Raw genomic sequence first — 23,642 nt, forward strand, 5'->3', positions numbered from 1 at the left:
TACAGGGTTATTGTGGGTAAACTCCTGAGCTTGGGGCTCTGAAGCACGATTTTCTCTCAGGATCCTGTGAAGAGCTCACTGTTGGCCTTTGGCTCTTTAGCTTATAAGTGCTGAGTCCAGGTTGCAAAATATAGCTCATTCTGGAAGTTATGATTGTTGGGGCAGATCCCATCAGGTTCTTCTGTGGATTTCCATGCCCTATCCTGTTCACAGCAGGATATCCTGGTACTCATGTATCAAAAGCCAGAGTGAGGATAGGAGGACCATCTGCATCAGGAAAAGAGTCTCCTCAGACCATGATAGTTTTCCAGTCCTGGCTTAGAACTCATTGTTCAACTGAGTGTCTGTGAGCTGGGAGGAAAAGGCACTGTCCAAGCGCAAGGTATTGTATCTGGGTGGTGGCGTGCCAGGCACTGGGGCTTCCGGGGCTGGAGGCAGGCGCATAGCAGAGGTAAAAGTGGGCAGATCATCATCCATATCCAGAGCTGGATTATCCTGGCCCTGCTGGCTGGAGGGAGTCTCAGTGGAGGGCGGTGTCCGCCTACGGGCCCACCAATCCTTGGCCTTCTGCCACTGACGGCGGGCGATAATAGAGAAGAAGTCAATGAAGAAGACTTCGATGATTTCGATGACACAGACGACTGAACAGCTCATCCACAGGCCGAGCTGTCCACCAAAGTTGGACAGAAGCATCTCAATCTACAAGGGAAAGCATGCTATAACTTCAAGATGGACTTTTCCTGGCTGAGAGTGGTGGCGCATGCTGGCAATCTGGCACACAGGGAGCGAGGGCAGAAGGATGGTTGCCAGTTCAAAGCCAGTCTGGGCTACCTAGTGAGACCCTGTCTGGGCGGGGGAGGGAGGAGGGAGTTTTTCCCAGTTGGTCTCAACCACAGGCCTGGCTCCTTTTACTTGGGGCTTCCTCTCTGAGTCCTGGTTGGCCTCTGACAGCAAAGCCACATCATGTCAGCTCCTTACAAATTGACTGCTACCTTAGTCTAGGTAGCCAGGCATATGGATGGACCTGGAACTTGCTGGATAAACAGACTACTCACACTGTTGGCTGGGCTCTCCATGATGGATCTTTGGTTCAGGTCTTTGTAGAATATCAAGAGCTTGGCCAGGTCAGTCCTGCAGAAATTCCAACAAGTGGGACTCAGGTGGGTGGGAAGGCTTGGCCTCCTGCCAGGTGGCTAGCTCCTCTCTGCATGACTGTCATTTCTCTCTTGCCCAAGCCTCTATCATGACCTGTGCTCTGAACTTCCTCAGACTTTTAGGACCTGGTCTCTGGGTCTCTTTCTATGCCTCAGGGTGCATTTCCTACTTGGGCCTTGTACTGGCTGGTTTTGTGTGTCAACTTGACACAGCTAGAGTCATCAGAGAAGGAGGAGCCTCCACTGAGGAAATGTCTCCATGAAGTCCAACTGTAAGGTATTTTTTTTTTCAATTATTGATCAATCGGGGAGGTCCTAGCCCATAGTGGTGGTGCCATGCCTGGTCTGGTAGTCCTGGGTTATATAAGAAAGCAGGTTGAGCAAGCCAACATCTAGCACCCTCCATGGTTTCTGCATAAGCTCCTGCCTCCAGCTTCCTGCCCTGTTGAAGCTCCTGTCCTGACTTCCTTCAGCGATGAACAGCAATGAGGAAGTGTAAGCCAAATAAATGTTTTCCTTCCCAACTTGCTTTTGGATCATGGTGTTTTGTCGCAGGAACAAACACTAAGACAGACCTGGATCTCAGGGCACCTATTCACTAAAATACAAAACGAAACAAAAAACCTGTTTCTCTGCCCCTAGAGGAAGCCAGTTCACCCAGCCACGCTCGCATCAGATTTTGACATTGGTAATTGTTCACTTGCAGTCTCAGGCTCATATAGGAGACTAGTAGGTGATGCAAGTGAGAGACGTGCGCAGACTAAGGTAATAGTGATCCTAAGTGTAATAGCATCTAATGTCTATTAGGCATTTTCAGTGTTGCCAAAGACTGGTGGAAGATGCAGTGAATGATGCAGTTTTCATAATGTCTCTCCGAGGTAGAGAGCTGTGTTTTAATCCCTACTATACCAATGTGGAAAATGAGACACAGGTTGGGTTCATTCACGGCATAACTGTTGAATGAGCAGGTTCACAGACAGACCCATTTGGCTTCAAGGCCATGCCCTAAACTACCATTCTAAACTCTCCTGAGAGGGCAGCGGTGAGCTGGAAGGCTCATGCCTTTCACAGTCCTTACTCTTACGTAGCCATTTGATGTGATGAGAGATTGGACATTGCATGTTCATAGCACATTTCATCTCTCAGGGAAAGCTGAAAATAAAGGACCGCTTTTATGGAGCTAGATTTGGCTGGGGGTCACTCATCTGCAACAACTGGTTGCAAATGCTCAGCCTCCTTCTGTTTTGTTGTTGCTGTTTTATTAGTTATGTTTATTTGAGACAGCTTCTCAAGGAGTAGCTTAAGCTGGCCCTGAGCCCTCCACCCTCCTGCCTTGGCTCCAAAGTTTTGGGATTACTGATGGGCTAATTCTATCTTTACCTTTAGATGGCTTGGGTCACCTGGATGCCCACACATTCCCCCAACAACTCACACACCACCTGGCCCTTAATGGGAGGCTTTGGGTTGGAGACCAGATTGGCTTTTACTGGGTAAGACCCTAAAGTGGGACATGGTAATGGCCAAAGTGGGAATTTACATGCCTTGAGTTGCAGAGGTGAATCTAATCTCTCCCATCTTTGTCCCCATCTTCTGAGATTCCTAATCTCTGGCATAGATAACTTTTGCTAAAAGTATCTCAGAAATAAATTTCTTTGTGAAAAAGATCCAAGTAGATTTAGAAGATAGAATAGTAGTAAAGGGATTATTTATATAAGGCAGGATACACCAGCAAGTCACAAAGCAAGTTTTAATGGACTATGGAAGTATCTGCTACATAACTGAATAGGCTAGGCAAAGCTGGGTATGGTGGTTCATGCCTGCAATCCCCGTAATTGGTAGGTAGGCACAGGAGGCTTAGGAGTTCAAGGTCATTCACTGAAACCAACTTGGGCTACACAATGTCAAAAAAAAAAAAAACCTCAAAAAGGAAAAAAAGTCAAAGAAATATAATATATTGAAAGGCATATCCAAAATCTTTGTCAGTTGAGATGGTATGGGCACTAACCAATCAGATTGGTGTATGGTGATCAATTAGGATGAAAACCCACCCTCTCTTTGTGTCTGTTGGTTCTGCATCCATATGTTCAACCAACCATGGAGGGGAATTTTTGAGAGGAGAAAAAAATTACACCTCAACTGAACAGGCACAGATTTGTTTCTAGACTGAACAATCTACTATGAGCTATTTCCATAGAATTTACATCACATTGGGCATCATAGCTACTCTAGAGATGACTTAAGCAGGTGAGAGGATGTGGTGGGTCATATGCAAACTTGTACCATTTGGCATACAGGTCTTGGGCACTCATGGATTTTGGTATTCATGTGGAGTTGTGGAACAGATCCCCAAAGGGTATGGAAAGACAACTGTAAACAATAGGTTTGTTCTTTACAAACAACTATTGGCCGGAGCATTGTGTATCATCTGAAAATCAGCCCAAGTGCTTTGTTTGTTGTTGTTGTTTGCTTTCTTTTAGAGCAGTTTATTTTAAGATCCCCAAACTGGAAACAACCTAAATTTACATCATCAAATATTTAAATTCGGGCTCAATTTAAGAAAAAACTGGCGTCATGATCCAAAAGCCTAAAACTGTTTCTTTTTCTCCAATTCCATAGTCAGAACCGAATGTACTGATGGCCAATTTAAACTTTTGCATCTGAAGCTGCCTATGCAAGGTCATAAACCCCACACTCCCAAAGGAAGATAGGTTTTACTGCTCAGTAAATTCTGACACAGTGCTAGATGCAATTTAAAAATTAGTGTCCTCCAAGCTAATGCAATCTCCACATAGTTTTTATAATCAGGTCTCATTTCCCATGCCTCATTTTGGTGTCTTTTTAAGACAGACTGCTTTCCTTTGAGAGTTTCATGAATATAGAGTATTTTGTTCATCCCTCTCCCTAACTCCTCTTGCATTTACCTCCCCTTTCCTCTAACTCCATGTCAGTTTGACACCATATCCATCTAGTAAAACAACAGTGGTATGTAGGAAATACTGTTGCATGCTTTATACCAGTTATAGACTCAATGGGCCACAATGCAAAGTGTATTTTGTATGGTGGATCACAGTCAAACAAAAGTCAGAGCAGGGCCCGGCTCATGATAGGAGCTTAGTAAATATTTGTTGATTAAATGATTGAATGGACACAAAGGGGAGGGCTCGACAATGAGGAAGCAAGCTCAGGGTCCAGAGCCTGTGGCGGACAGAGGCAGAGGGAACTGGGCGGAGGTAAACTTACTTGTTGAGCTTTTTGTTTATTTGCTGGCTTTGGTCCCAGGTGAGAACATTCAGCAACCATTTCTGTGATGGAGAAAGGAAGAGTGGGATTAAGGGTACCCACTGCCTTCTTCAGCCCTGCACACACACCCTGTCTCTGGCCTTGGCAACTATAGGTGTATCCACCCAGGAACTATGCACCCCCCTTGTAGAATAGTTGAGGACACCAAGGGCCTCAGGGGGTGGCAGGGAGTGGAAATAGAGCTTACCTCAGAAGCCTCAGATGGCCACTGGGCCAAGCTGGTGGTCAGTGTCCATTCCTTAAAGCTGTGGGGAGAAAGGTACAGAGTGAGCACAAGCTGCTGGCCTAGCACAGCCCTGCCTGCCCCAACCCTGCCCCTCAGGTCTCCTCACCTGCAGGATTGCTTACACACTGATTGGCATCCCAGTTCTTCCCGGACAAAGGCCTGGTACAGCTGGTAGTAACAATACACTGGGGGACAGGAGAGAAGATGGTATGAACTTTGGGGGCACAGCACCCTTCCTAGGGTCACCTGTGGAGCCTCCACCATCTCATACTGGTTATTTATGTGTATCTTTTACAAAATGCTGAGGGTTGTTTTCTGGCATTCGGGAGTAGGGGATGGGGTGGTTGGGGTGGGGTGGGGGTGACAAGTACTGGTTTGTGACGTCAGGAATGATATAATTTCCTGGTTAAAAATATGAGTTGGGAGTTGGGTGTGGTGGCGTACGCCTTTAATCCCAGCACTCAGGAAGCAGAGGCAGACTGATCTCTGAGTTTGAGGCCAGCCAGGTCTACAGAGTGAGTTCTAGGATGGCGAGGGCTACACAGAGAAACCCTGTCTTGAAAAACCAAAACCAAAACCAGCAAACCAACAAACCAAACAAACAAACAAACACCATGAGGGGGCTGGGGAGGTTAGGCAGCCCTTGGATTCAGTTCTGTGACTGCCTGCCTGTGTGTCCTCAGGAAAGTGACTTAATCTTTCAGAACCTTAGCTCTCTGTTGTGTGAAAGAGTGCTATCAGCAGTGCCTTTTGGAGTTGACTATGGAGGCAAGCTATCAGCACAGGCTGGGACGTAGCACTCAGTACAGAATTGAAAAGTACAGTCCACGCCAGGCTTGGTAATAGAAAAGGCCTTTAACAGCTTTTCAGGCAAAAGGCAATAAAGACAGGAGCTCAAGAGCATCACAAGACAAGCCATTGACAGGGTAAGCCATTGCTCGGACAAGCAGATTCCCGTGCTGGGGTGTGCAAGGCTGGGGGTGAGAGCACTCACTCCAGTTGGGGTGTTGCTGGTAGTTGCAGTAATTGGCTGCTGGAGGCAGAGGCTGGCTGTACTGGGCACAGCCACATTTTTCCACCATCTTTGTTTGGAAGCATGAATAAAGGCAGATCTGAAAGAGAATACCATATGTTTTTAACCTTCTCGTAGGGAGAGGCTACAAACTCCTGCCTGCTTATCCCTCATCCCAAAGCCCTTTCTGAGCACACTGTCCATAACACATATATAGAAAATTTAAGAAAAGGTTAAAAAAATTAACCTCTATGACCACTTTTTACCCCCAGGATGCCCAGCATGGAACCTTCTAGCCTCCATCAGAACTGAGCCAAGAGGTAAGAGGAACTGTTAGTGTGAGAGGGCCTGCTGACAAGGTCCCCTACTGTAACCAAATGGACTTTACCCAATCCCCACAAGGTGAGTTCATAAGAAAGATGCCCTGGGTAAAGCTTAGTGATAAGAACACATATTTTAATATGTTCATATATTTCATGCACACAGTCTCTTGGAGTAATATTATACTTATCCAAAAGAGGCAAAAAGACACAGCAGAGATTTGAGTAATTTTTCCTGAGGTTACACAGATATAAATTGACATTTGGGCCAGATGTCCCAGCACTCAGAAAATAAAGGGAAGGAGCACAGGATTTGGTGGGCCAGCCTGAGCTACATAATACGTTCAAAGATATATTGAGCTACAAAATAAGACCCTGTCTTAGGGGAAAAACAAAACAAAAAACAAAAGCAAACCCCCAAATGCTGTGATGTAAGCCTGAATGGCAGGCCTTTGAATCCCCTACCCTATACTAGAAGCTTTCTGGGTATTGTGGTCCTAATCCTGCGAGATCCAGTGTGGAGGACTGGGAACTGAGTCCTAGACCCTTAGGACTGGGTGGATTAGTAGTTGCTCTGCTTTCCCCACGCCCCTTGGTGTCACGTGGTAGAAAGGCCCTGGAACTTCATTTGCTACATAGGCCAAGTGAGCTTCTAGGGACACACCTGTCACTATGTCCCATCTCCCCACTGGTAGGATTGCAAGCAAGTATCTGCTTTTCCTGGGGGTTCTGAGAGTCTGAACTCACGTCCCCATGCTCTCTGAGGCAAGTGCTTTATTTCCTAAGCCATCTTTCTAGCCTCCCTCCCACCCTCCAATCCCCTGTTTTGGTCCTTTTATTCTGTCAAGATGATATCTGTGGGCTTTCTAATATCCTAATAAGAGGCTGACTTCAGAGTTCCAGCCTGCGAGAGCTGCTGTAACAGTCCACCACTCACTGAACTTAAGGGTTGAAAACTGCAATGCCTGTAGAGCCAGTGATGTCTTATGTTATGGGGATCAGATCTGAGGATATCAGCTAATATATAGCTTGTTCAATGTGATGGCTCCTCCTGCGGTCTGTCCTGCTGGGACATGGACTCCCAGATCCCAGATCACTACTAATTCTTCACCCTCTCCTTTTTTGTTTAAGAGAAGCTAGAAATATAGATTTTTCTTATAACATTTCCTAATTTTTTAATGTCATTCTGATTAGAGCAATCAGTGTGCAACCCAGAGGAGTCCCGGAGCTGCCAACCAGCTCACACTGATCCCAGTGTGACTGTCAAGGGAGTACAACCTCCCCAAATCATGGGACACAAATGAACTTGGAAGCCAAACTTTTGACCCCCTCAGCCAGTGTCTGCTGCTGGAGGTTTCCCTTCCGTCTATCCTTTGCCAAAGCCCATTTAGCATTAGACCTGTCTGCCTTGTACATTGTGTTCCACACAAACCTCAGTGAATCAATTAAGCTCTGGTTACAGAGGACCGAAGAAGACTGGAATCAGCTGGCGTCATTTGTACCTGAGGTCTTTGGACCAACCCCAGATATCCTCACCCTAGTTCCTGGTCCCAGGCACACCTCAGCCTAGATATAACATCATCTTTTGGATCCAGGCCACAAGTCAGAGATGAGGGCCCAGGTTATGCCATACCTGGAGAGAGTAGGCTGCATTGTAGATGTTTGTGACGGGCACATCGCTGCCGTCCTCTGTGCACTGGCTATAAGGTTCGCTCAACTTGAAGGATTCTGTCTGCAATGGGAAGAGCATACCATCATCTATGTCGTCCATAGCACATAATCATCTATGTGGTCCTAGGGACCCAGATGGGAGGATTCCCCCTGAACTAGGGGATTGCTTATTTACACACCTAAGTTTATCAATTGCCTAGTAGGTGTCTGGTGCAGTTGTAGGCACTGGGAAATCCACACTGAGAAAAGTTGGCCAGCGCCCTGCTCTCACTGAGCATATATGCAGGAAGGGTAGGCAGCCAGATGGCCGGTGAGACACCTTGTCTTACTAGCTTACTCATCAACCAAATGGGACTGGAGGGATGAGGCTTTGTGGATTAAGTGTTTGGTTCATATGTGTGAAGACCTGAGCTTAAATCCCTGAGTTTAGAACCCACAGAAAGCTGGACACAGTAGCTCCTGTGCCTGCAATCATAGCACCCTGACCAGGAAATGGAAGGCAGACAGAAGGCTCCCTGGAAGCTTGTGGTCCATCTAGTCTGAAATATGACAGATTCCTGAGGTTGTCTTAGACTCTACATGTGTCCTGTGGCATGTTTATCAGTGTGTCATGTGTGTGCGCGCACACACATAGACACACACACACAAACACACATTCACATTTGCATACACACACTTGAATTTTTAAAATAAGATAATTTTAGATAATGCTCAAAGGCACTGGGTAGAGAGGCTTAAGAGGATGAGACTTTCAACCTTTTAGACTGATCAGTAAGGCCTCTGAGAAGGCCCTTTGGTAGAGATAAAGACCAAAACTAAGAGCAAAATTAATATGCTTTAAATAGTAAACACAGAGAGCCTAGCTTCTACTATCCCATGTACCTTATCTGTTACAGAAAAACTGTAAAATTTACTACTCAATAAGATAAGGAAAGGTCTGTTTGTCCTCTCAGATACGGGCCTACACAAGAGTCTTACAGTACAAAATGAAATAACTTGACTGCTATAAAAGCACCATTCACCACCCCTTCCGAGTGATGTGAACCCTCTCTGGGACCCCACTCACCATACTTCTGCAAAGTATTTCAATACATTCTCTTTCTCTGCTTTTATTCTCTGGTAAATTCTCTTATGGCCTACAATGGTTTGTTTTAAATATCAACTTGCCACAACTTAGCAGCACCAGGAAAGAGAATCTCAACCGTGTAATTGTCTTTCTCTGGTGGGTCTGTGGCTATGAGTGTGGGAAGGTGGAGTCTTGATCATTGCTTGAAGTAGGAAGACCTGTCCTGAATGTATGTGGTACCCTCCCCGCTTGGGGCGCTGGGATGGCGGAAGAGTGGAGAGGGGGTAACTGAGCAGAGAGCAGGCAGCGGTGCATTTGCTCTTCACTGCTCTTGACTGGATGTGACTCGACTCGGGCTCAGGTCCCTTCATTTCTTTGAAACAATAGACTATAGCTTGGAGTTAGGAACCAAATACGTCTTTCCTTCCACCACCTGCTTGTGCTCAGGGTGGGTTTGCTCTGTTCTGTTTGTTTTCAAAGCAAAGAAATGAGACTGGAGCACAGACTGTATCACCAGCTTTCCCGACATGGCTTCCCAAGGCACCTTTGTTACATTGACTCAATATAAAATGGCAGAAGGGAGCTGGCTTTGTGAAGAACTGAGGCCTGAGTGCCAGACAGATGGTGCAGCAGAGATTGAGGTAGAAAGGCCATGGGACCTGGAACAGGGCAAAAGAGAGAAATCTCTGGGGCTGGGAATGTAGCTCAGTGGTAGAGCCCTTATCTAACCTGTGTGAGTTCAATTCCCAGCACAGGGGTCAGGGATAGAGATCTCCAGCAACGAACCAGAGAAGGAGTTAAGGCAAACCCACTACCCTGCTAAGAAACCTGGATTCAGCTTTCTGAATGGTAATGAGCCATCTGTTATCTGCTGGAAGGGGGACTGGAAGGTTAGGCAGAAGCATTGTGGGTGTGAGATGCCCGAGGTTCCTGTCCCTGTGACAGGGCCCATTTTCTTGCCTTCTGGTTCTGGATGTCGACTTTCTTAGAAGAATCCTAAAGAAAAATTGTAGCCAGCCTAGAGCGAGGGTCTGCAGTCGGCTTGTATGTGAGAAAGCATGTGTGCACCCATACAACCACGCATATTGTTATTGCTGTAGATCAGGGCTAACGAGGCACAGGATGGCTCATTTCTAAAAGAGAGAAAGAGGACTGGGCAAAACCAAGAGTGGAGAGGCACCCACACAGACAGAGTCAGACCAGCGGCTCGGCCACGGGCTGCTCTTTCTCTGTTTTGTAATTCATCTACTGACCCATTAGTTTCCCTCAATTAACTGCGAGTTCCTGAAGGGCAATTGGCCATGCTCACTTTGAAACTTTGGAATAGCAGAAGCAAGCAAGCAAAGGCAAAAGTGACTGCTTCATCCTGATGCACAGACAGACAGACAGATATACATGACTGTTTTGCAACCTGTTCTTTTCACTAATACACTAATAACAAATGAGCTTGTTTCCAGCCAGTGCAGAATCAATGGACTCAAGCTGAATGGCAAATCCATTTAGAGATTCTAGTGTTTGCCAAGGCTGGGCTGAGAAATAAGATACAGAGAATCCAAACAGTAGCTCTGTCCAAGGACACCTTTATTCCTTGTCACCCTGCGGGCTGTTCCAAGCTGCAAGCTCCTTAGAATCTTGGTGGCCAAGATCTTGCTGAGGCAGTGTGCACAGAGCCAGTCGGCCACAGGTTCTGCTTGCATGCTGCAGCAGGAACACCACCTGGCATCCAGGTAAGGGGGTCTGTGTGCTCAGGTGAGTTGAGAGAGGTCAGCAAAGGTGGCTGGGACTCGGGCAGTCCACGAGTCCTGAGAAAGCACAGAAGTCATAGAATCCAAATGATGTCTCAGCACCCAGTGATCTTTATTTGCAATGCTGCTTATCCCCATGGGCGCCTTGGGTGGTTGAGGGCTTTCTCCTCACTCATTTCTAATAGGCGGAGGTCTTTCCGACAGACTCAGCTGGAAGAACTTTGCCAGGTGTGTCCTGACACACCTCCAGATCTGATTCATACTGACTGCTCCTGAGATCCTGCCCTGTGCGGAAGGTCAAGCTCCTGGCTTCACCCAGGTAAAGAAAGGTCTGTGAAAAGAACCCAGGCTGCACAAGGTGGAGCTCTGGCTCCTGCTGCCTGTCTCAAAACTGTGCTACACCTATGTCTGTCTCAGGCAGGGCCCTACAGAAGGCTGAGCAGTAAGCAAAATGGTCACCCAGCCTACCCAGAGCAAGACCACAATCTGTTTCCACCACGTGCATTCTGGGGTGAGACTTCTTGAGGACAAAAGATTTTCTCTTTTACAGAAGGAATGTCCTCATTCCATCTAGTCCCAAGAGGATGTGTCTGAAATGGTGAGCTGGACTGTTCATAGAAGCAGATCCAAGACCTAACCCTGCCTCTGACCGTCTTATCTGACCATACACCAAGGTAGTAGGATTCTGAGCCCTCCTCGGGGACCCCTTCTGCAGCAACCACATGATAGCCAATGGCCAATCATCCCTAAACAAGCTGTAGTGACAGGCTCACTAGTATACAGTCAGAGATATGGAGCCATGGGGTTGGAATAAATCTGAATTCCAATCCTAACCATGCTACCCCAGACTGAATTGCTTGGTTTCCCTAGGCTCCAGGGTTGTTTTCTGAAAACAATTTACAATATGCTTACAGTAATCTCTTACCTGTGCAACACGGTTAATTTTAATGGTCAGCCTGACAGTATTTAGAATCATCTAGAAAACACATCTCTAGGTATATCTGTGAGAATATTTCCAGAAATGTTCAGCTGAGGAGGAAAGGCCATCTGAATATAGCTACACCATTTCACCATGTTCATCTCTGTGTCTCATGGCAGAGGACAAAATGTGACCAGCCAGTCCTGCCGGTCATCCCTGCCTCCACAATGGGCTGTATCTTCAAACTGGGAGCCAAAATAAACCATTTTATCCTCATGTTGCCTCGTGGGTTGTAGGATGGCAAACATTGCCAGAAAGTTTGGTAAGGTGGAGCAGGTTGAGACCCAGAGACTCAGATGGGCACATACCAGAGGCTTAGGGGACTTCCAGCTCCCTGCCAGACTCCTGACTTGGAATGCGTGCCATGCTCCTCACATAAAAGAAACTCCTGCTCTCAGCTCCTACTCCTCTGTGACTCCTGGGGTGCCCGTATGTCAAGGGTCTGAGAACCTGGCCTTGTCGCAGGCCTGGGGACTCCCAAACCAGCTTCAGTTTCCCCACATCTCAGACCGTGCTTCCCCACCTCCACCCCCCAAGCAGTGTCTTGCAGCTTCCCTACAGCCCAGCACCTGCCCCTGCGTGGGATGAGCGCAGCCTGCCCAGTCCGTGTTTTGTCACAGCAAGGAGAAAATAAGGAAGATAACATGCCAACTCATTGAACATCTAATAAAATCGACTAATAAAACAAGGTACAGTGAGGTCTCGCTTAGTCTCTCTTCTCTAAGGACGAAGCGAGCAAAGTCCTCCTAGTGCATTGCACAGCCTGCTGGGGAGGGAGAACAGCAAGCCTGCCCTGTAGCACAGGACATCACTGTGGGTTCTGAATTCTTAACTAGAGAGCCGGGTTGTGACTAGGGAACTCCTGCCTTCCTGTCCCCTACCCACTCTTTCCTTTCCTTTTAGTTTGGAGACGAGGTCTCACTATGCGGCCCCAGAATTCCTAAAACCTGTAATCCTCCTGCTTTGGCTCCTTGAGTGGGGCATTTGCAGGTGTATGTCCCCCTATCTGGTGATTCAGGGTGTAGCTTTCCTAGCTCTCAGAACTTTTTGTAAGCTGAATTGTTTATTTACTTAATTTTACTCTGAAGAAGGATTTTGATACTGGTGCCAAGCCCTGCTCTGTGAGGGGAAATGTATTTGATCTGAGATTGTTTTTGTTCCCTTTAAAAATGGAACACTTGAGTTTTTGCCAGGGGAAAAAAAAACCTCAATATCACAGTCACAGAGAGCTTCACATATGGCTGCTAAGAGAAGGCTGTGGTTCCAGTGCAGAGTCCCTCTTTGTTCTCTGCCTCTGCTTACTGGTGTGAGTACTCATCAGACCTAGTGCTAAGAAAGTACTTAGCACCGAGCTTCGCCACAAAGGTCACTTTTAATTATGAGAGGGTGTGTATGGTCCACTTATGACCCATCCTCTCTCAGTGCAGAAGCACAAGCAACTGGTGTCCCCACAGCTGACCTCCAGCCAAAAGAAACCCTTTTATCCTTAAGTTTCCTTCCACAGACATACTGTCTGCTGAGACCTAATTGACCACTGGTAATCTTTGCCTCAGTGGTCCACAAATACCTTTTTTCCTCTAAGCAAGCTGCAACAATTTTAGGTTTCCTCTCACAGCTTAAATATCTTAGCAAAATCTCTTTTTTACAGGTTTCCTTCTTATTTTATTTATTTATTTATTTATTTATTTATTTATTTATTTATTCACTTTACAACCCAATCACAGCCCACCCTCCAATTTCTTAAACATACCATGCCTGTGGGAGTTTGCAAAAGATTAGCCAAGGCTTGCCATCTCATAAAGAGATAAAGTTTGCTTTCCAGTGGTTTCAACCAATCTGGGTAGGTCACATGACTCACACTTTGGCCGATGGTGAGGAACAAGCCTGATACAAGCAGATACTTGAAAAGTGCATGCACATCAGAATTAGCCTTCTCTTGCTGACCTTGGAGGCTGTGACACCCATGTGAACATGTCCCAGCCAGCCGTCTGGTGAGGAGAGGCCACAGGGAAGAGACACAAGGTGCCCTGGCAGACCTAGTACTTGACCCTACATGCTATGACCAGCACTGGTTGAGGTTAACACAGTCTGGTCTGGATCAGAGAAACTTCCCAGATAAACCCAGTGCACAGTCCACCCATAGACTGACCTGATACTTGGTGATGGCTTGAAGCCACTAGTTTTGAAGATGGTCTATAAGGAGCAAAAGTTAAGTGATACTGTCTAACTCTGAGCTCAGAATCTCCCCACCTCATAAAACCTCCTCATCTTAGCTAATGGCATTCTAGTCTATCCAGCTGTTCAAGCTAGAAACCTAAGTTTCATTCTAGAAACGTCTCCTGCATTGGTTTCTGTCATCAAGAGATAGAGAGAGGCATCTTCAAATCAGCTGAGTCCTCATTCTTATTCCCGTCTGACCTGACGTCGTCCCTCATTGGGAGTATTGAGAGTCACCCATTTCTTCTCCTGGCCCCACTTTCTCTTCCTCGGAATCTCCTCCTCTACCACCCTGTACTCACCTGCCTAAATTATAGATCTTGTCCCATCAGTGTCCTCACTGCCTGGTGACTCAAGCATTCCTTCATTGGCCTCAGCTCACCTTTCAAATACCAACTACCTCTTGGTTCACTTCAGTCCAACAGACAGGTCTTACTGCAACAGCAGGGGGCCTTCTGTTACATAGAATGCAGGCCTTGAACTTATAACCTTAAAGTACACAGTGGGCCTGGGTATGAGACTGCCTGTATCCCAAGTAGTTAGTAGGCTGAGATGGGGATTGGTGGGTTCAAGGGTGAACTGGGTTACATAGTGAGACCTTGTCTCAAAATAAATATAATGATGATGATAGTAATAAAGACATGGGGATGTATCTTACTGGTAGAGAAATTGCCTAGAATACCAATGCAGAAGATAGATAGATAGATAGATAGATAGATAGATAGATAGATAGATAGATAGATAGATAGAATGAAACAGTAACATATAGTCAGGTTGAAAATGTGTTTTAAAACTTTATCTTGGGGCTGGAGAGATGGCTCAGTTATTAAGAGCTCATACTGTTTTAGCACCATAGTTCACATTTAGGCACTTACATTGGGAAATTCACATTGGAATCTGACACCTTTTGGCCTCCATGAACACCTGTACGTGTATGAACACATGCACACACACACATACATATACACATGTAAACAAGTCTTTATAAATAAATAAAACTTTATCTCTATTGCATATGCTGATCCTTCCTTTCTCATTACTCTTTAAATAATACAGCATAACTATGTAATATTTACATTGTATTCATATTTAGAGAGTGTGTAGGCTCTATGCAAATGTGACCTCATTCTATACAGGGACTAGATTGATCTTCAAAGGATTCAGCCAATTATGAATAGGAAATGCTGGGAGAAATGCATTGCTGGCTGATTTTATATTAACTGACACAGCTAGAGATATCTGAGAAGAAGGAATTTTAATTGAGAATGTGCCCCATAAGATTGGCATAAAGGCAAGTCTGTGGTGCATTTTATTGATTGGTGATTGATGTGGGAGGGCCCAGCCCATTGTGTGTATTGCCCCCATGGTGATTCCAGATGCTTAAGAAAGCAGGCTGAAAAAAAAAAAGAAAAAAAAAAAAAAGAAAGCAGGCTGAATACACCATGAGAGAGAAAACAACAGGAAGTAGCACTTCTCTATGGCCTCTGCCTTAGCTCTTACCCTCCACTTCCTGACCTGACTTCCCTGGATGATGGAATACAACCTAAAAGATGCAAGAAAGCCTTTCTGCCAAATTACCTTTCCTCGTGTTGTTTTAGCACAGCAGTAGAAACCCTAAGACTATGCATTTATAATGAACATCTACATATTTTTTCAATGATTTACATAGCATTCATATGATATTGAATATTATAAGTAATCTAGACATGATTTAAAGCATATAGGGAAGTGTATGTAAATACTGTGCCATGGATGTCAGTATCAGTGAAGAGTCTTAGAAGCAATTTCCTTCCAATGCTACAGGACAACTGTATACTATAGAAACTTAGAATACCATGATGCCAACATTTATACAACAAAATTCAATGTCATTGAAACTGGAGGATTATCTAGTACCACGGAAGATGCAGGTGATATATTTTAAGTTAGAGTAACTCAGAAAAAAAGTTTCATTTTAATAATATAAATCAACAAACTTAAAACTTAGAAAAGACAATGGCAGGGCTTTTCCTTACTTGCAACTATGGGTGGCAAGATGATTAATTTTGACTGTCAACTTGAGTGCATTTGGAGACACCTAGAAGATACCACACCTCTTGTGGGCATCTGTCAAAATGTTTCTAAAGAGGTTTAGCTGAAGTGGGAAACCCCACCTTGAATGTGGGCAGCACCATCCTGTAGGCTCGGGTCCCAGACCCAATAAAGGAGACAGACAAAAAGCAAGCCTAGCACCAGCATTCCTCCTCTGCCTCCTGGCTCTGGGCCCACTGACCCACAGCCTCCCAGCCCTGCTGATGTCCCTTCCCTTGTGTCACGAACTGTATACTCAAACTGTGAGGCCCAGTTAAATCCTTTCTTTGTATTGCTTTTGTCTTTATGCTATGTTTTTCTTCACAATGAGAAAAGCAACTGAAACAGATTAAATAAAGGAAACTAAATGTTTCTTTGTCTTGCAAAACAAATTGTGTTCCTAATTAATGGTAGAAAGTTGCTCAAAATATGAAGTTAAGAGATTGAAAAAAATTGTAGAGAAAGAAATATAGCTTCTACTTTTTATCCTGCAGAAAAGAAATCAAGCTGGGTAAAGTAGTAAATGAAGTGGTAAAGTAACCGGAAGAAAATTCACTTCAGTATCTGATATCCAAGAAGGGAAATCCTAAATAAACATACTGACAAAGGAGAGGAAACGGGCCGTGCCTGTGTAACACTCAGTGGTTTTCACTGAAAAATTCTGTAGAACACTCAAAGGAGAGCACAGACTAGGAAAGACGGTTTCAACACATACAACTAAATTCATCTATTTTATATATGTAAAATTAGTATTCTTCATATATGATACAATGGTATATTGTTATATAGTAATATAGACATATATCATCAATGTATATTTATATCATAAAAGAAGGGATTATTAAAAAGAAAAGATAAGCCTTCCCTAACATCTCTGCCTCCCCTCAAACAAGTGTCCATATGTAACCCTAAGGCTGGCATCAAATCTGTTACTTCTTCCACCTCCCAAGTCCTGGGGTTGTAAGCATTCATTACCATGCCTGGCCACATCTTTTTTCTTAAAACATGAACAGTAATGCTAATATGTTTTTCTGAGCATTTGTTATGTGCCAAGCATGTAGTGCACATAACACAAGTGCCTAGCAGACATTGACTCACTGAACTCTGACCAGCCCCAAAGCAACCTTTTCTTACCACCTCATTTTACAGGCAGGGTCACTGAGGTGCAGAGATTAGATAACTAAAGTGTAAAGCCAGACACCATGAATCCTAAATCCCTGAGATTCTTTGTGAAAAGAATTTATGGGCAACTTGAAAATGTTGGGTTTGCAATACAGTGAAGTTACCTCTCTGCTCCGTGATGCAACCCTCCACCTTCATGGTGTGAATAATCCACCCTTGCTCACTTCCTCAACTCCCTTCAACATTGTACTCCAGTTTCTGTTCCGCTTCTTCCACTGTATGCTGTCCTGGCAAAGAGTTCCAGTGCCCTCTTGGTCTCCAGACTCACTCAGAGAACGCCTGCCTCTCACCTTTCATTTGCTTGACCTCTCAAGCACACTTGTCAGAATTTCCTGATGCTCCCTCCCATTTACCTGACACAGATTCTTCCTGGCTTCTGATTCTCTGCCTCTCTGTTCCTCTCTGTTCGTCCCCTGAACAGTTCATGTTCAAGATTCTGTTTCAGATCTTAGATGATGGCATTTATTTCCAAGTCTAGAATTATCTCCCAAATTTTCTCCTGAACTGCAGGTTCAAAGTATCTACTTACTGGATAGTTTTTAAAATAAATTATTTCTTTTCATCTTATGCGCATTGGTGTTTTGCCTGCATGCATGTAGGTGTGAGGGTCCCAGATGCCCTGGAACTGTTGCAGACAGTTGTGAGCAGCCACGTGGTTGCTGGGAATTAAACCCGAGTCTTCTGGAAGAGGAACTGGTGCTCTTAACCACTGAGCCACCTGTCCAGCCTCCTTACTGGGCATTTTAATTTCATCCGGTTTTGCTCTTGAGACACAGCAAGGTGGGCAAGTCTTGAATCTTCTCTACACTTCCTGTTTTATTCCTGAATTCTGAGTCTGACATTGACCTGCCCCCACAGCCCATCCAGGATCCAAATATCCATGTAGTCTCCCCAGCCTTTCTTGCATGCATCAGCTGTCAAACACTGCTGCTTTAACAGTGTCTCTGCACCTCACTCTGGCTCTGGCTCACCTTCATAGCGATGGTCCTATTGAATGAAGGTCTTTAGAGTTCTCTCTGGGATTGCTGTGAATCCAGCATATTGACTGGATTTTAATCAAAGTGATCTTCTGGAACCCCTGCTCTTTCTGTTACAGCCTTCTGAATACTGGAATTACAGGAATGTGCCACTGTTTCAATGTAGCTTTCAATGTTAAAAAGGCTTTACTGTGTGGCTTAACATCCTACCTATGGCCCTGCTGTAATTGCCCCACTCTCTATTTGGACTAGTCCTTCCTGACATCGCTTGCCAGGAACTGAGTCTTCAAAAAAATTTATTGTTTAGGAAGCTTTTTCAATAGCCTTTGTCTGCCCATTCACTCATCCTGCTGCCCACCTGTCTGTCCATCCATTCATCCATTCATCCTTTCATCCCCCACCCTCCATCCCTCCCTTCTTACCCCCCCTCCCTTCTTCTATCCACTCATTCCAGAATTCTTCATCCTAGAAATTACTGTGGATATGTTATGTTCTAAGACTGGATGTGAGACAGACAGGATCCAGGTTTCCCTAGACATAAGCACTATGTTGGAGATGTATGTTGATTGGTCAATCAATCATAAATCTGTGTGTGTGTGTGTGTGTGTGTGTGTGTGTGTGTGTGTGTGTGTGAGCATGTGTGTACATGCATGTGTGTATGTGTTGCTAAAACCCAGAATATCATGCACACTAGGCAAATGCTCTACCAGCAAGCTTCCTCCAAGCCCTGGTGTGTTGATTTTTGTCTTCCTGTCTTAAAGGTTGGATTCATCTTTTGATATTCAGAGGTTTGGACATGTTAAATCCAAAAGGCCTTTAAAAAAACAACAAAAAAATGTTTGTTGACCAATTCCCTAAGTCTATCAGCTTAACACACCCAGCAATAATAAATAATAAGTAAACAAACAAATAAACGTGAAAAATGTGAAAAGGAAGTCTAGTTTGTTTGGATTTATTCTTAGTGACTCCCTGATGACCTCTCCATAATCCTTGTCTTTTTGTTGTTGTTGTTCTGCGCGGTCATCAATCATACCTCTGGCTGACTGACCCTGCTACATGACTTTGATTTTCTATAGGTGTAGCTGAAAACTCAACCAGATCCTTGTTTATCCACCATCAGTATAGAGAATGTTTGCTTAACGATATGGTGAGTGTTTCCAAGCTCAAAACAGAGACCCAGAGGGTGGGTGGAATCCATTTGCTTTTGAACTTCTGCAAACTTACTTAGCTCAACAATTTGCAAAAGCTGTGTGAGAGAGGCAAGAGGCAGAGAGCCCATGAAAGAATAAGGGAAGAATGAGTTGAAAAGTCCAAGTCCGTCTTGAGGGTGTACAGAAAAACAGCATGAAGAAGGTTGGGTGGAAGTGGCCACTGTTGTCTTCTGGGAGCTTTTGGCTTGTCAGTGAACAAATTAGTGGTACACCAGGTTTTCCAATTCCTCACTTAAGCATGCTGAAGACTCAAAACATTTGTGTCTCCTTGGGAAATTGGTATTCATATAGCCCAAGCTGTCCACATTATCTGTCTCTTACATTAGAACAAAGGTCCTAAGCAATTAGCACCTAAGAGCATCTTTATCACCAGATGGCTCTCAGAACAGTTTCCTTATCATCACATTGAAGCAACAGGTGTCCTGTGTACCACCGCCATCCTATATTCTCATCCCTACCAGTAAATCTTAAATCACATTTCCTCAGTGAAGCTTTTCTTGAACCTCACCTTCCCTGAGTCAGTATCCCAATGCTACAGTTCCAATGTATGTCTTCAAAATCCACGTGTCAGAAATTTAAGCCCCCAAACCACATGCTATTATTTGGGGCTGGGGTCTTTGAAGATCACTGGGATATAAGGGCTTGAAGGGGGTCTCGATGACAGCATTAGTAGCTTTAAAGGAAAAGAAGATCAACCTGAGCTAGAGCACTCTCTGTGTGAGGTCCCTATCCTACTATGGTGCAGCACGAAGACTCTTTCCAATGGTTACAGCCAAGCTGGCCTTTCCAGCTCCAAAATACAAGCCAGACAAAAGCTTCTACTTAGAAACAATCCAGTTTTAAGTATTTGAACAGAAAACTGACCAAAACATCCAGGGTATGTTCTTCTAAAGCCCTCCTACCACCTGCCTCTTGTTTTGTTTTGTTTTGTTTTGTTTTGTTTTGTTTTGTTTTACGTAATGTCTTTCCATGTGGCCCAGGAAGGCCTGGAACTCCTCAGCCTTGGCTTCCAAAGAACTAGGGTAATAGACACAGACCACTATGCCCATTCTCTTTCTTCCTTCATAGCACATGATGATTATAGTTTGTCATTTGCATCATTTCTCACTGCTGATTCTCTCCTCTGGACTCCCCTGTGCATAGCACTTGTGAAGTACTCAAAAAAATAACTGTTGGATGAATCAATGATGGGTGTCAATCAAACCCTGAATGGCTACCACATCACCTCCTAACCCCCGGTTGAGAATCATGTACATTTCTAAGCCACATTTCCTGATAGCACTGACTACTGATCGTCACAAGACTTTGATCTTTGGTCCATCTTTCAGAGTCTAGGTTAGAAAATCTGGCCCTGATGGCCAACTGGATTTAGAGACTACTGCTTTGGAGACTAAGTTTATGATTCACAAAGGCTAGAAGTTTACAGTGAGCTATTAAGCATAGATACAAATAAAGACATAAATAGTTCATAAAGAGATGGTTTGTCTAGTTTATCCACCACAAGCAGGTTAAAAAAAAACCAAAAAACAAACAAACAAACAAAACCTCCACTAAGGAAAAAGGCAAGAAAAATTATAGTGGATATAATGATATAATTCTCTTGTCAGAATGTCAAAGATTAAGATTGAAATACTAAGCTATGTTGGTTGATGTCTGGGATTCATATATGCTTCCTTATAGGAGTGTAGGTTCCAGAAAATGCCTGGTTCCAGGTCACAGAACATCAAAGGCTTGAGGGTAGAAAGGGTTCTTGGTAAATGATATGAAATTGCTGGAAATGAAATTGCTGGAACTGCGATGGTATACAGATATTTGAAAACCCCACGACTTTATATTGCCTGTAAGTGGTTGCTGCCATGCCCTCCATGTGTCTGTAGGTATCCTAGAAGAATGTGGTCTGCTCTCTTTACAAGACTCACAAACCTATAGCAAGTGTCTAATGCTTTGGTTCCATGAACAGTGGTGCATCGTTCTGTTTTTAACAAGAGAATCTCCTAGGTTCTTTCCCTAAGTGCCATCCTGTGCTTGATAACCCACACAGAAGATGCAAACATGAACTTGACTGTGACTCCTGCAATGACCAATGCAGTAGCCACTGAAAAGCACAGATCCCTGTTCTTGTGGAAGACAATATCCTTTTCCATGAGCTGTACCTCCTTAGACATCATTCAAAACAAGAAGTAGTCCTCCCCTCTAAACACAAGCCAGTGAATATCCTCTTACCAGGTGCATTCCTATGGAAGTGGACATTGCTGTCTCGATCTCGGTCCCCACGTCTTCAATGAAGGGGTATTCATTCTGCTGGTGGATGAGCACCTTGGCTCCAGTGGAGGACACCAGGAAGGGGTTGTATTCATCTTCATTAATGTACAAGATGACTTGCAGCCCTGGGATACAGAACAGCTTGCTGTGGTCAAAGGCTAGAAAACACAGTCCCCAGAGGTCTAGGGGCCCTCCAATCCAAGACCCAGGGACTTCCAGAATGTACTAGGTAGGTGAATACCAGACTGGAATCTCTAAGACAGTAGGACTTGTTGCAAGTTCAAGAGTAGTTCAAACACACATTACAGTCATAGTGCTGGCTAAGAGTAAGTTCCTGTTCAATGTAAAGGTACTGGCTGAGACGTTTAAGTATGTGGTTGTTGACAAAGGAAGATGCGCTGGGCATCCAAAGGTACCTGCAGTGCTGTGGCTGCTTGCGGAGGTAGAACTAGGAAAGAGCTAAGATGTGATGGTGTATCTGGTTGCTGGTTTAAACTCTTTCCTTCTCCTGCTCTTGTTCTCTACACAAGACATGTTCTGTACCCAGCTGCCATATGGAACTTTAGAAATTGGAAATCAGGTCAGATCACTGCTTGAAGTCCTTCAGCTGCATCTCTCTGGATACAGGGGAATGCCATTGCCTGCCCTGCCCTGCCTGCCACCGTCAAGGCTATGAAGATGTAGCCCAATCCAAGGCTCATCCTCAACTCATGCCACCCCCTCCCTTTCTGGATGATCTCCAAGCACACTGCTCTCATGTGGTAGTTTGCGTAAGAATGTTCCTCATGGGCTCAGATGTTTGAATTTGATACCTCAGTTGGTGGAACTGTTTGGGAAGGATCAGGATTTATGGCGTTGTCAGAGGAGGTGTTGCAGGGGTAAGCTTTGAGGCTTCAAACACCTCCTGCCATCCCTAATGAGCTTACAGTTCAAGATAGTAGCTCCCAGCCGATGCCTCTGCTATGCCTTTGCTCCACTACCATGGACTGCAACCTACTGGAACTGTAAGCCCAATTAAATGCTTTCTTTCATAAGTTGTCTCGGTCATGTTGTTTTATCACAGCAACAGAAAAGTAACTGATACACCTTATTTATATTTCTAGAACACCTTGGATTCATTTTCTTCTCTAGGTCCCAGACAGCTCCTGTGAGTATTTCTGAGCACCCCCTTCCCAGCCCACACCCCTCTCCTGAGACCAGCCACTCTCTGTCTGCCTTTGCTGCTTCCTCCCCCCACCTCCCACTGGTTTTGTAATTATCATGTCCCTGCCTGCTTTCTCTTTCCACAGAAACCCAAGCTCCCTGAAAGCAGGAACACAACTGTCTTGTTCCCCACTGCATACCTAGCTCCTCAAACTGGGGCCAGCATATAGGAGACAACCATTGTTTCCTAAATGAACCAATGAGTGACTGCTCTGTGTGAATGGAAAGATGAGAACCTCAGAGCTATTCTAACCTCTTCTGTTTGTAAATAAGGGAACTGAGCCCAGAGAGGGATATGGTGTACTGGAGGCCACACAGCAGAGCCAAGACTCTGCCCCTCTACTCTCAGGTCCCAGCCAGCCTCTTGCTACTGCAATTTGCTCTCTGGGTCACAGCTTCTTATGATCTTGGAAAGGGGCCAGGCTTCACAGTTATGGTAGACAGGATTCTGAGTGCAGATTTCCCCTGTAACAGAGACTAGCTATTCCTAACGAAAGCATATCTGTGTAACAAACTGAGTTCTATTTGCATTGAACTTTTCAAGATTTCCTATTGGCTTGGCATGGTGCTGCAGGCATGCCTGAACCATCAGTATTCAGGAGGCCAAGGTAGGAAACTCACAAGTTTGAGGCCATCCTGGGCTGCCTTGGGAGACTCTATCTCAAAATAAACAGGGTTTGGGAGCATGGGTTGGCAGCACAGTGCTTTCTCTACCACATGCAAGGCCCGTAGTTGGATCCTCAGCAGCACAGAAAAGATATAGAGGATATCTTTTTGTGAGGAAACCAAGCCAATTTGCCAGTCTTGCCTTCCTTACCAAGTAGAAGTTAGCAGAAAGAGAACTATCATAAAGGATTGTGATGGCTGTCTGTACAGTGTGTGTTGCTGGTGGGTGTACCCTACCTAGACCAGATTCTCAGGATGAAATGCCAGCCTCCATGTTAAAGATCAATGAGGTCTTAAGGTCCTGGCTCTAATGTGATAGGACTGGTGTTCTTACAAAAAGGAGAGACATCACAACACCCTCTTGAGACAAAGGAAGGGCCG

General features: G+C 44.8%; 1 protein-coding gene across 1 annotated transcript in view; it reads right to left on the minus strand.

The window, feature by feature from the left end:
* Positions 1–318: 318 nt before the first annotated feature.
* The window catches only part of Scnn1g (sodium channel epithelial 1 subunit gamma), a 29,779-nt gene continuing 6,455 nt past the window's right edge, over positions 319–23,642 (minus strand). The window contains exons 5-12 of the mRNA XM_052174849.1: positions 21,354–21,517; positions 7,646–7,744; positions 5,675–5,792; positions 4,787–4,865; positions 4,642–4,699; positions 4,395–4,456; positions 1,056–1,131; positions 319–699 (exon numbers count right to left, since the gene is read on the minus strand). Of these exons, the coding sequence (XP_052030809.1) occupies positions 319–699; positions 1,056–1,131; positions 4,395–4,456; positions 4,642–4,699; positions 4,787–4,865; positions 5,675–5,792; positions 7,646–7,744; positions 21,354–21,517 (1,037 nt within the window). The remainder of the gene's footprint in view (positions 700–1,055; positions 1,132–4,394; positions 4,457–4,641; positions 4,700–4,786; positions 4,866–5,674; positions 5,793–7,645; positions 7,745–21,353; positions 21,518–23,642) is intronic.

Source organism: Apodemus sylvaticus, chromosome 1 (genome assembly GCF_947179515.1).
Source record: "Apodemus sylvaticus chromosome 1, mApoSyl1.1, whole genome shotgun sequence".
NCBI lineage: Eukaryota > Metazoa > Chordata > Mammalia > Rodentia > Muridae > Apodemus > Apodemus sylvaticus.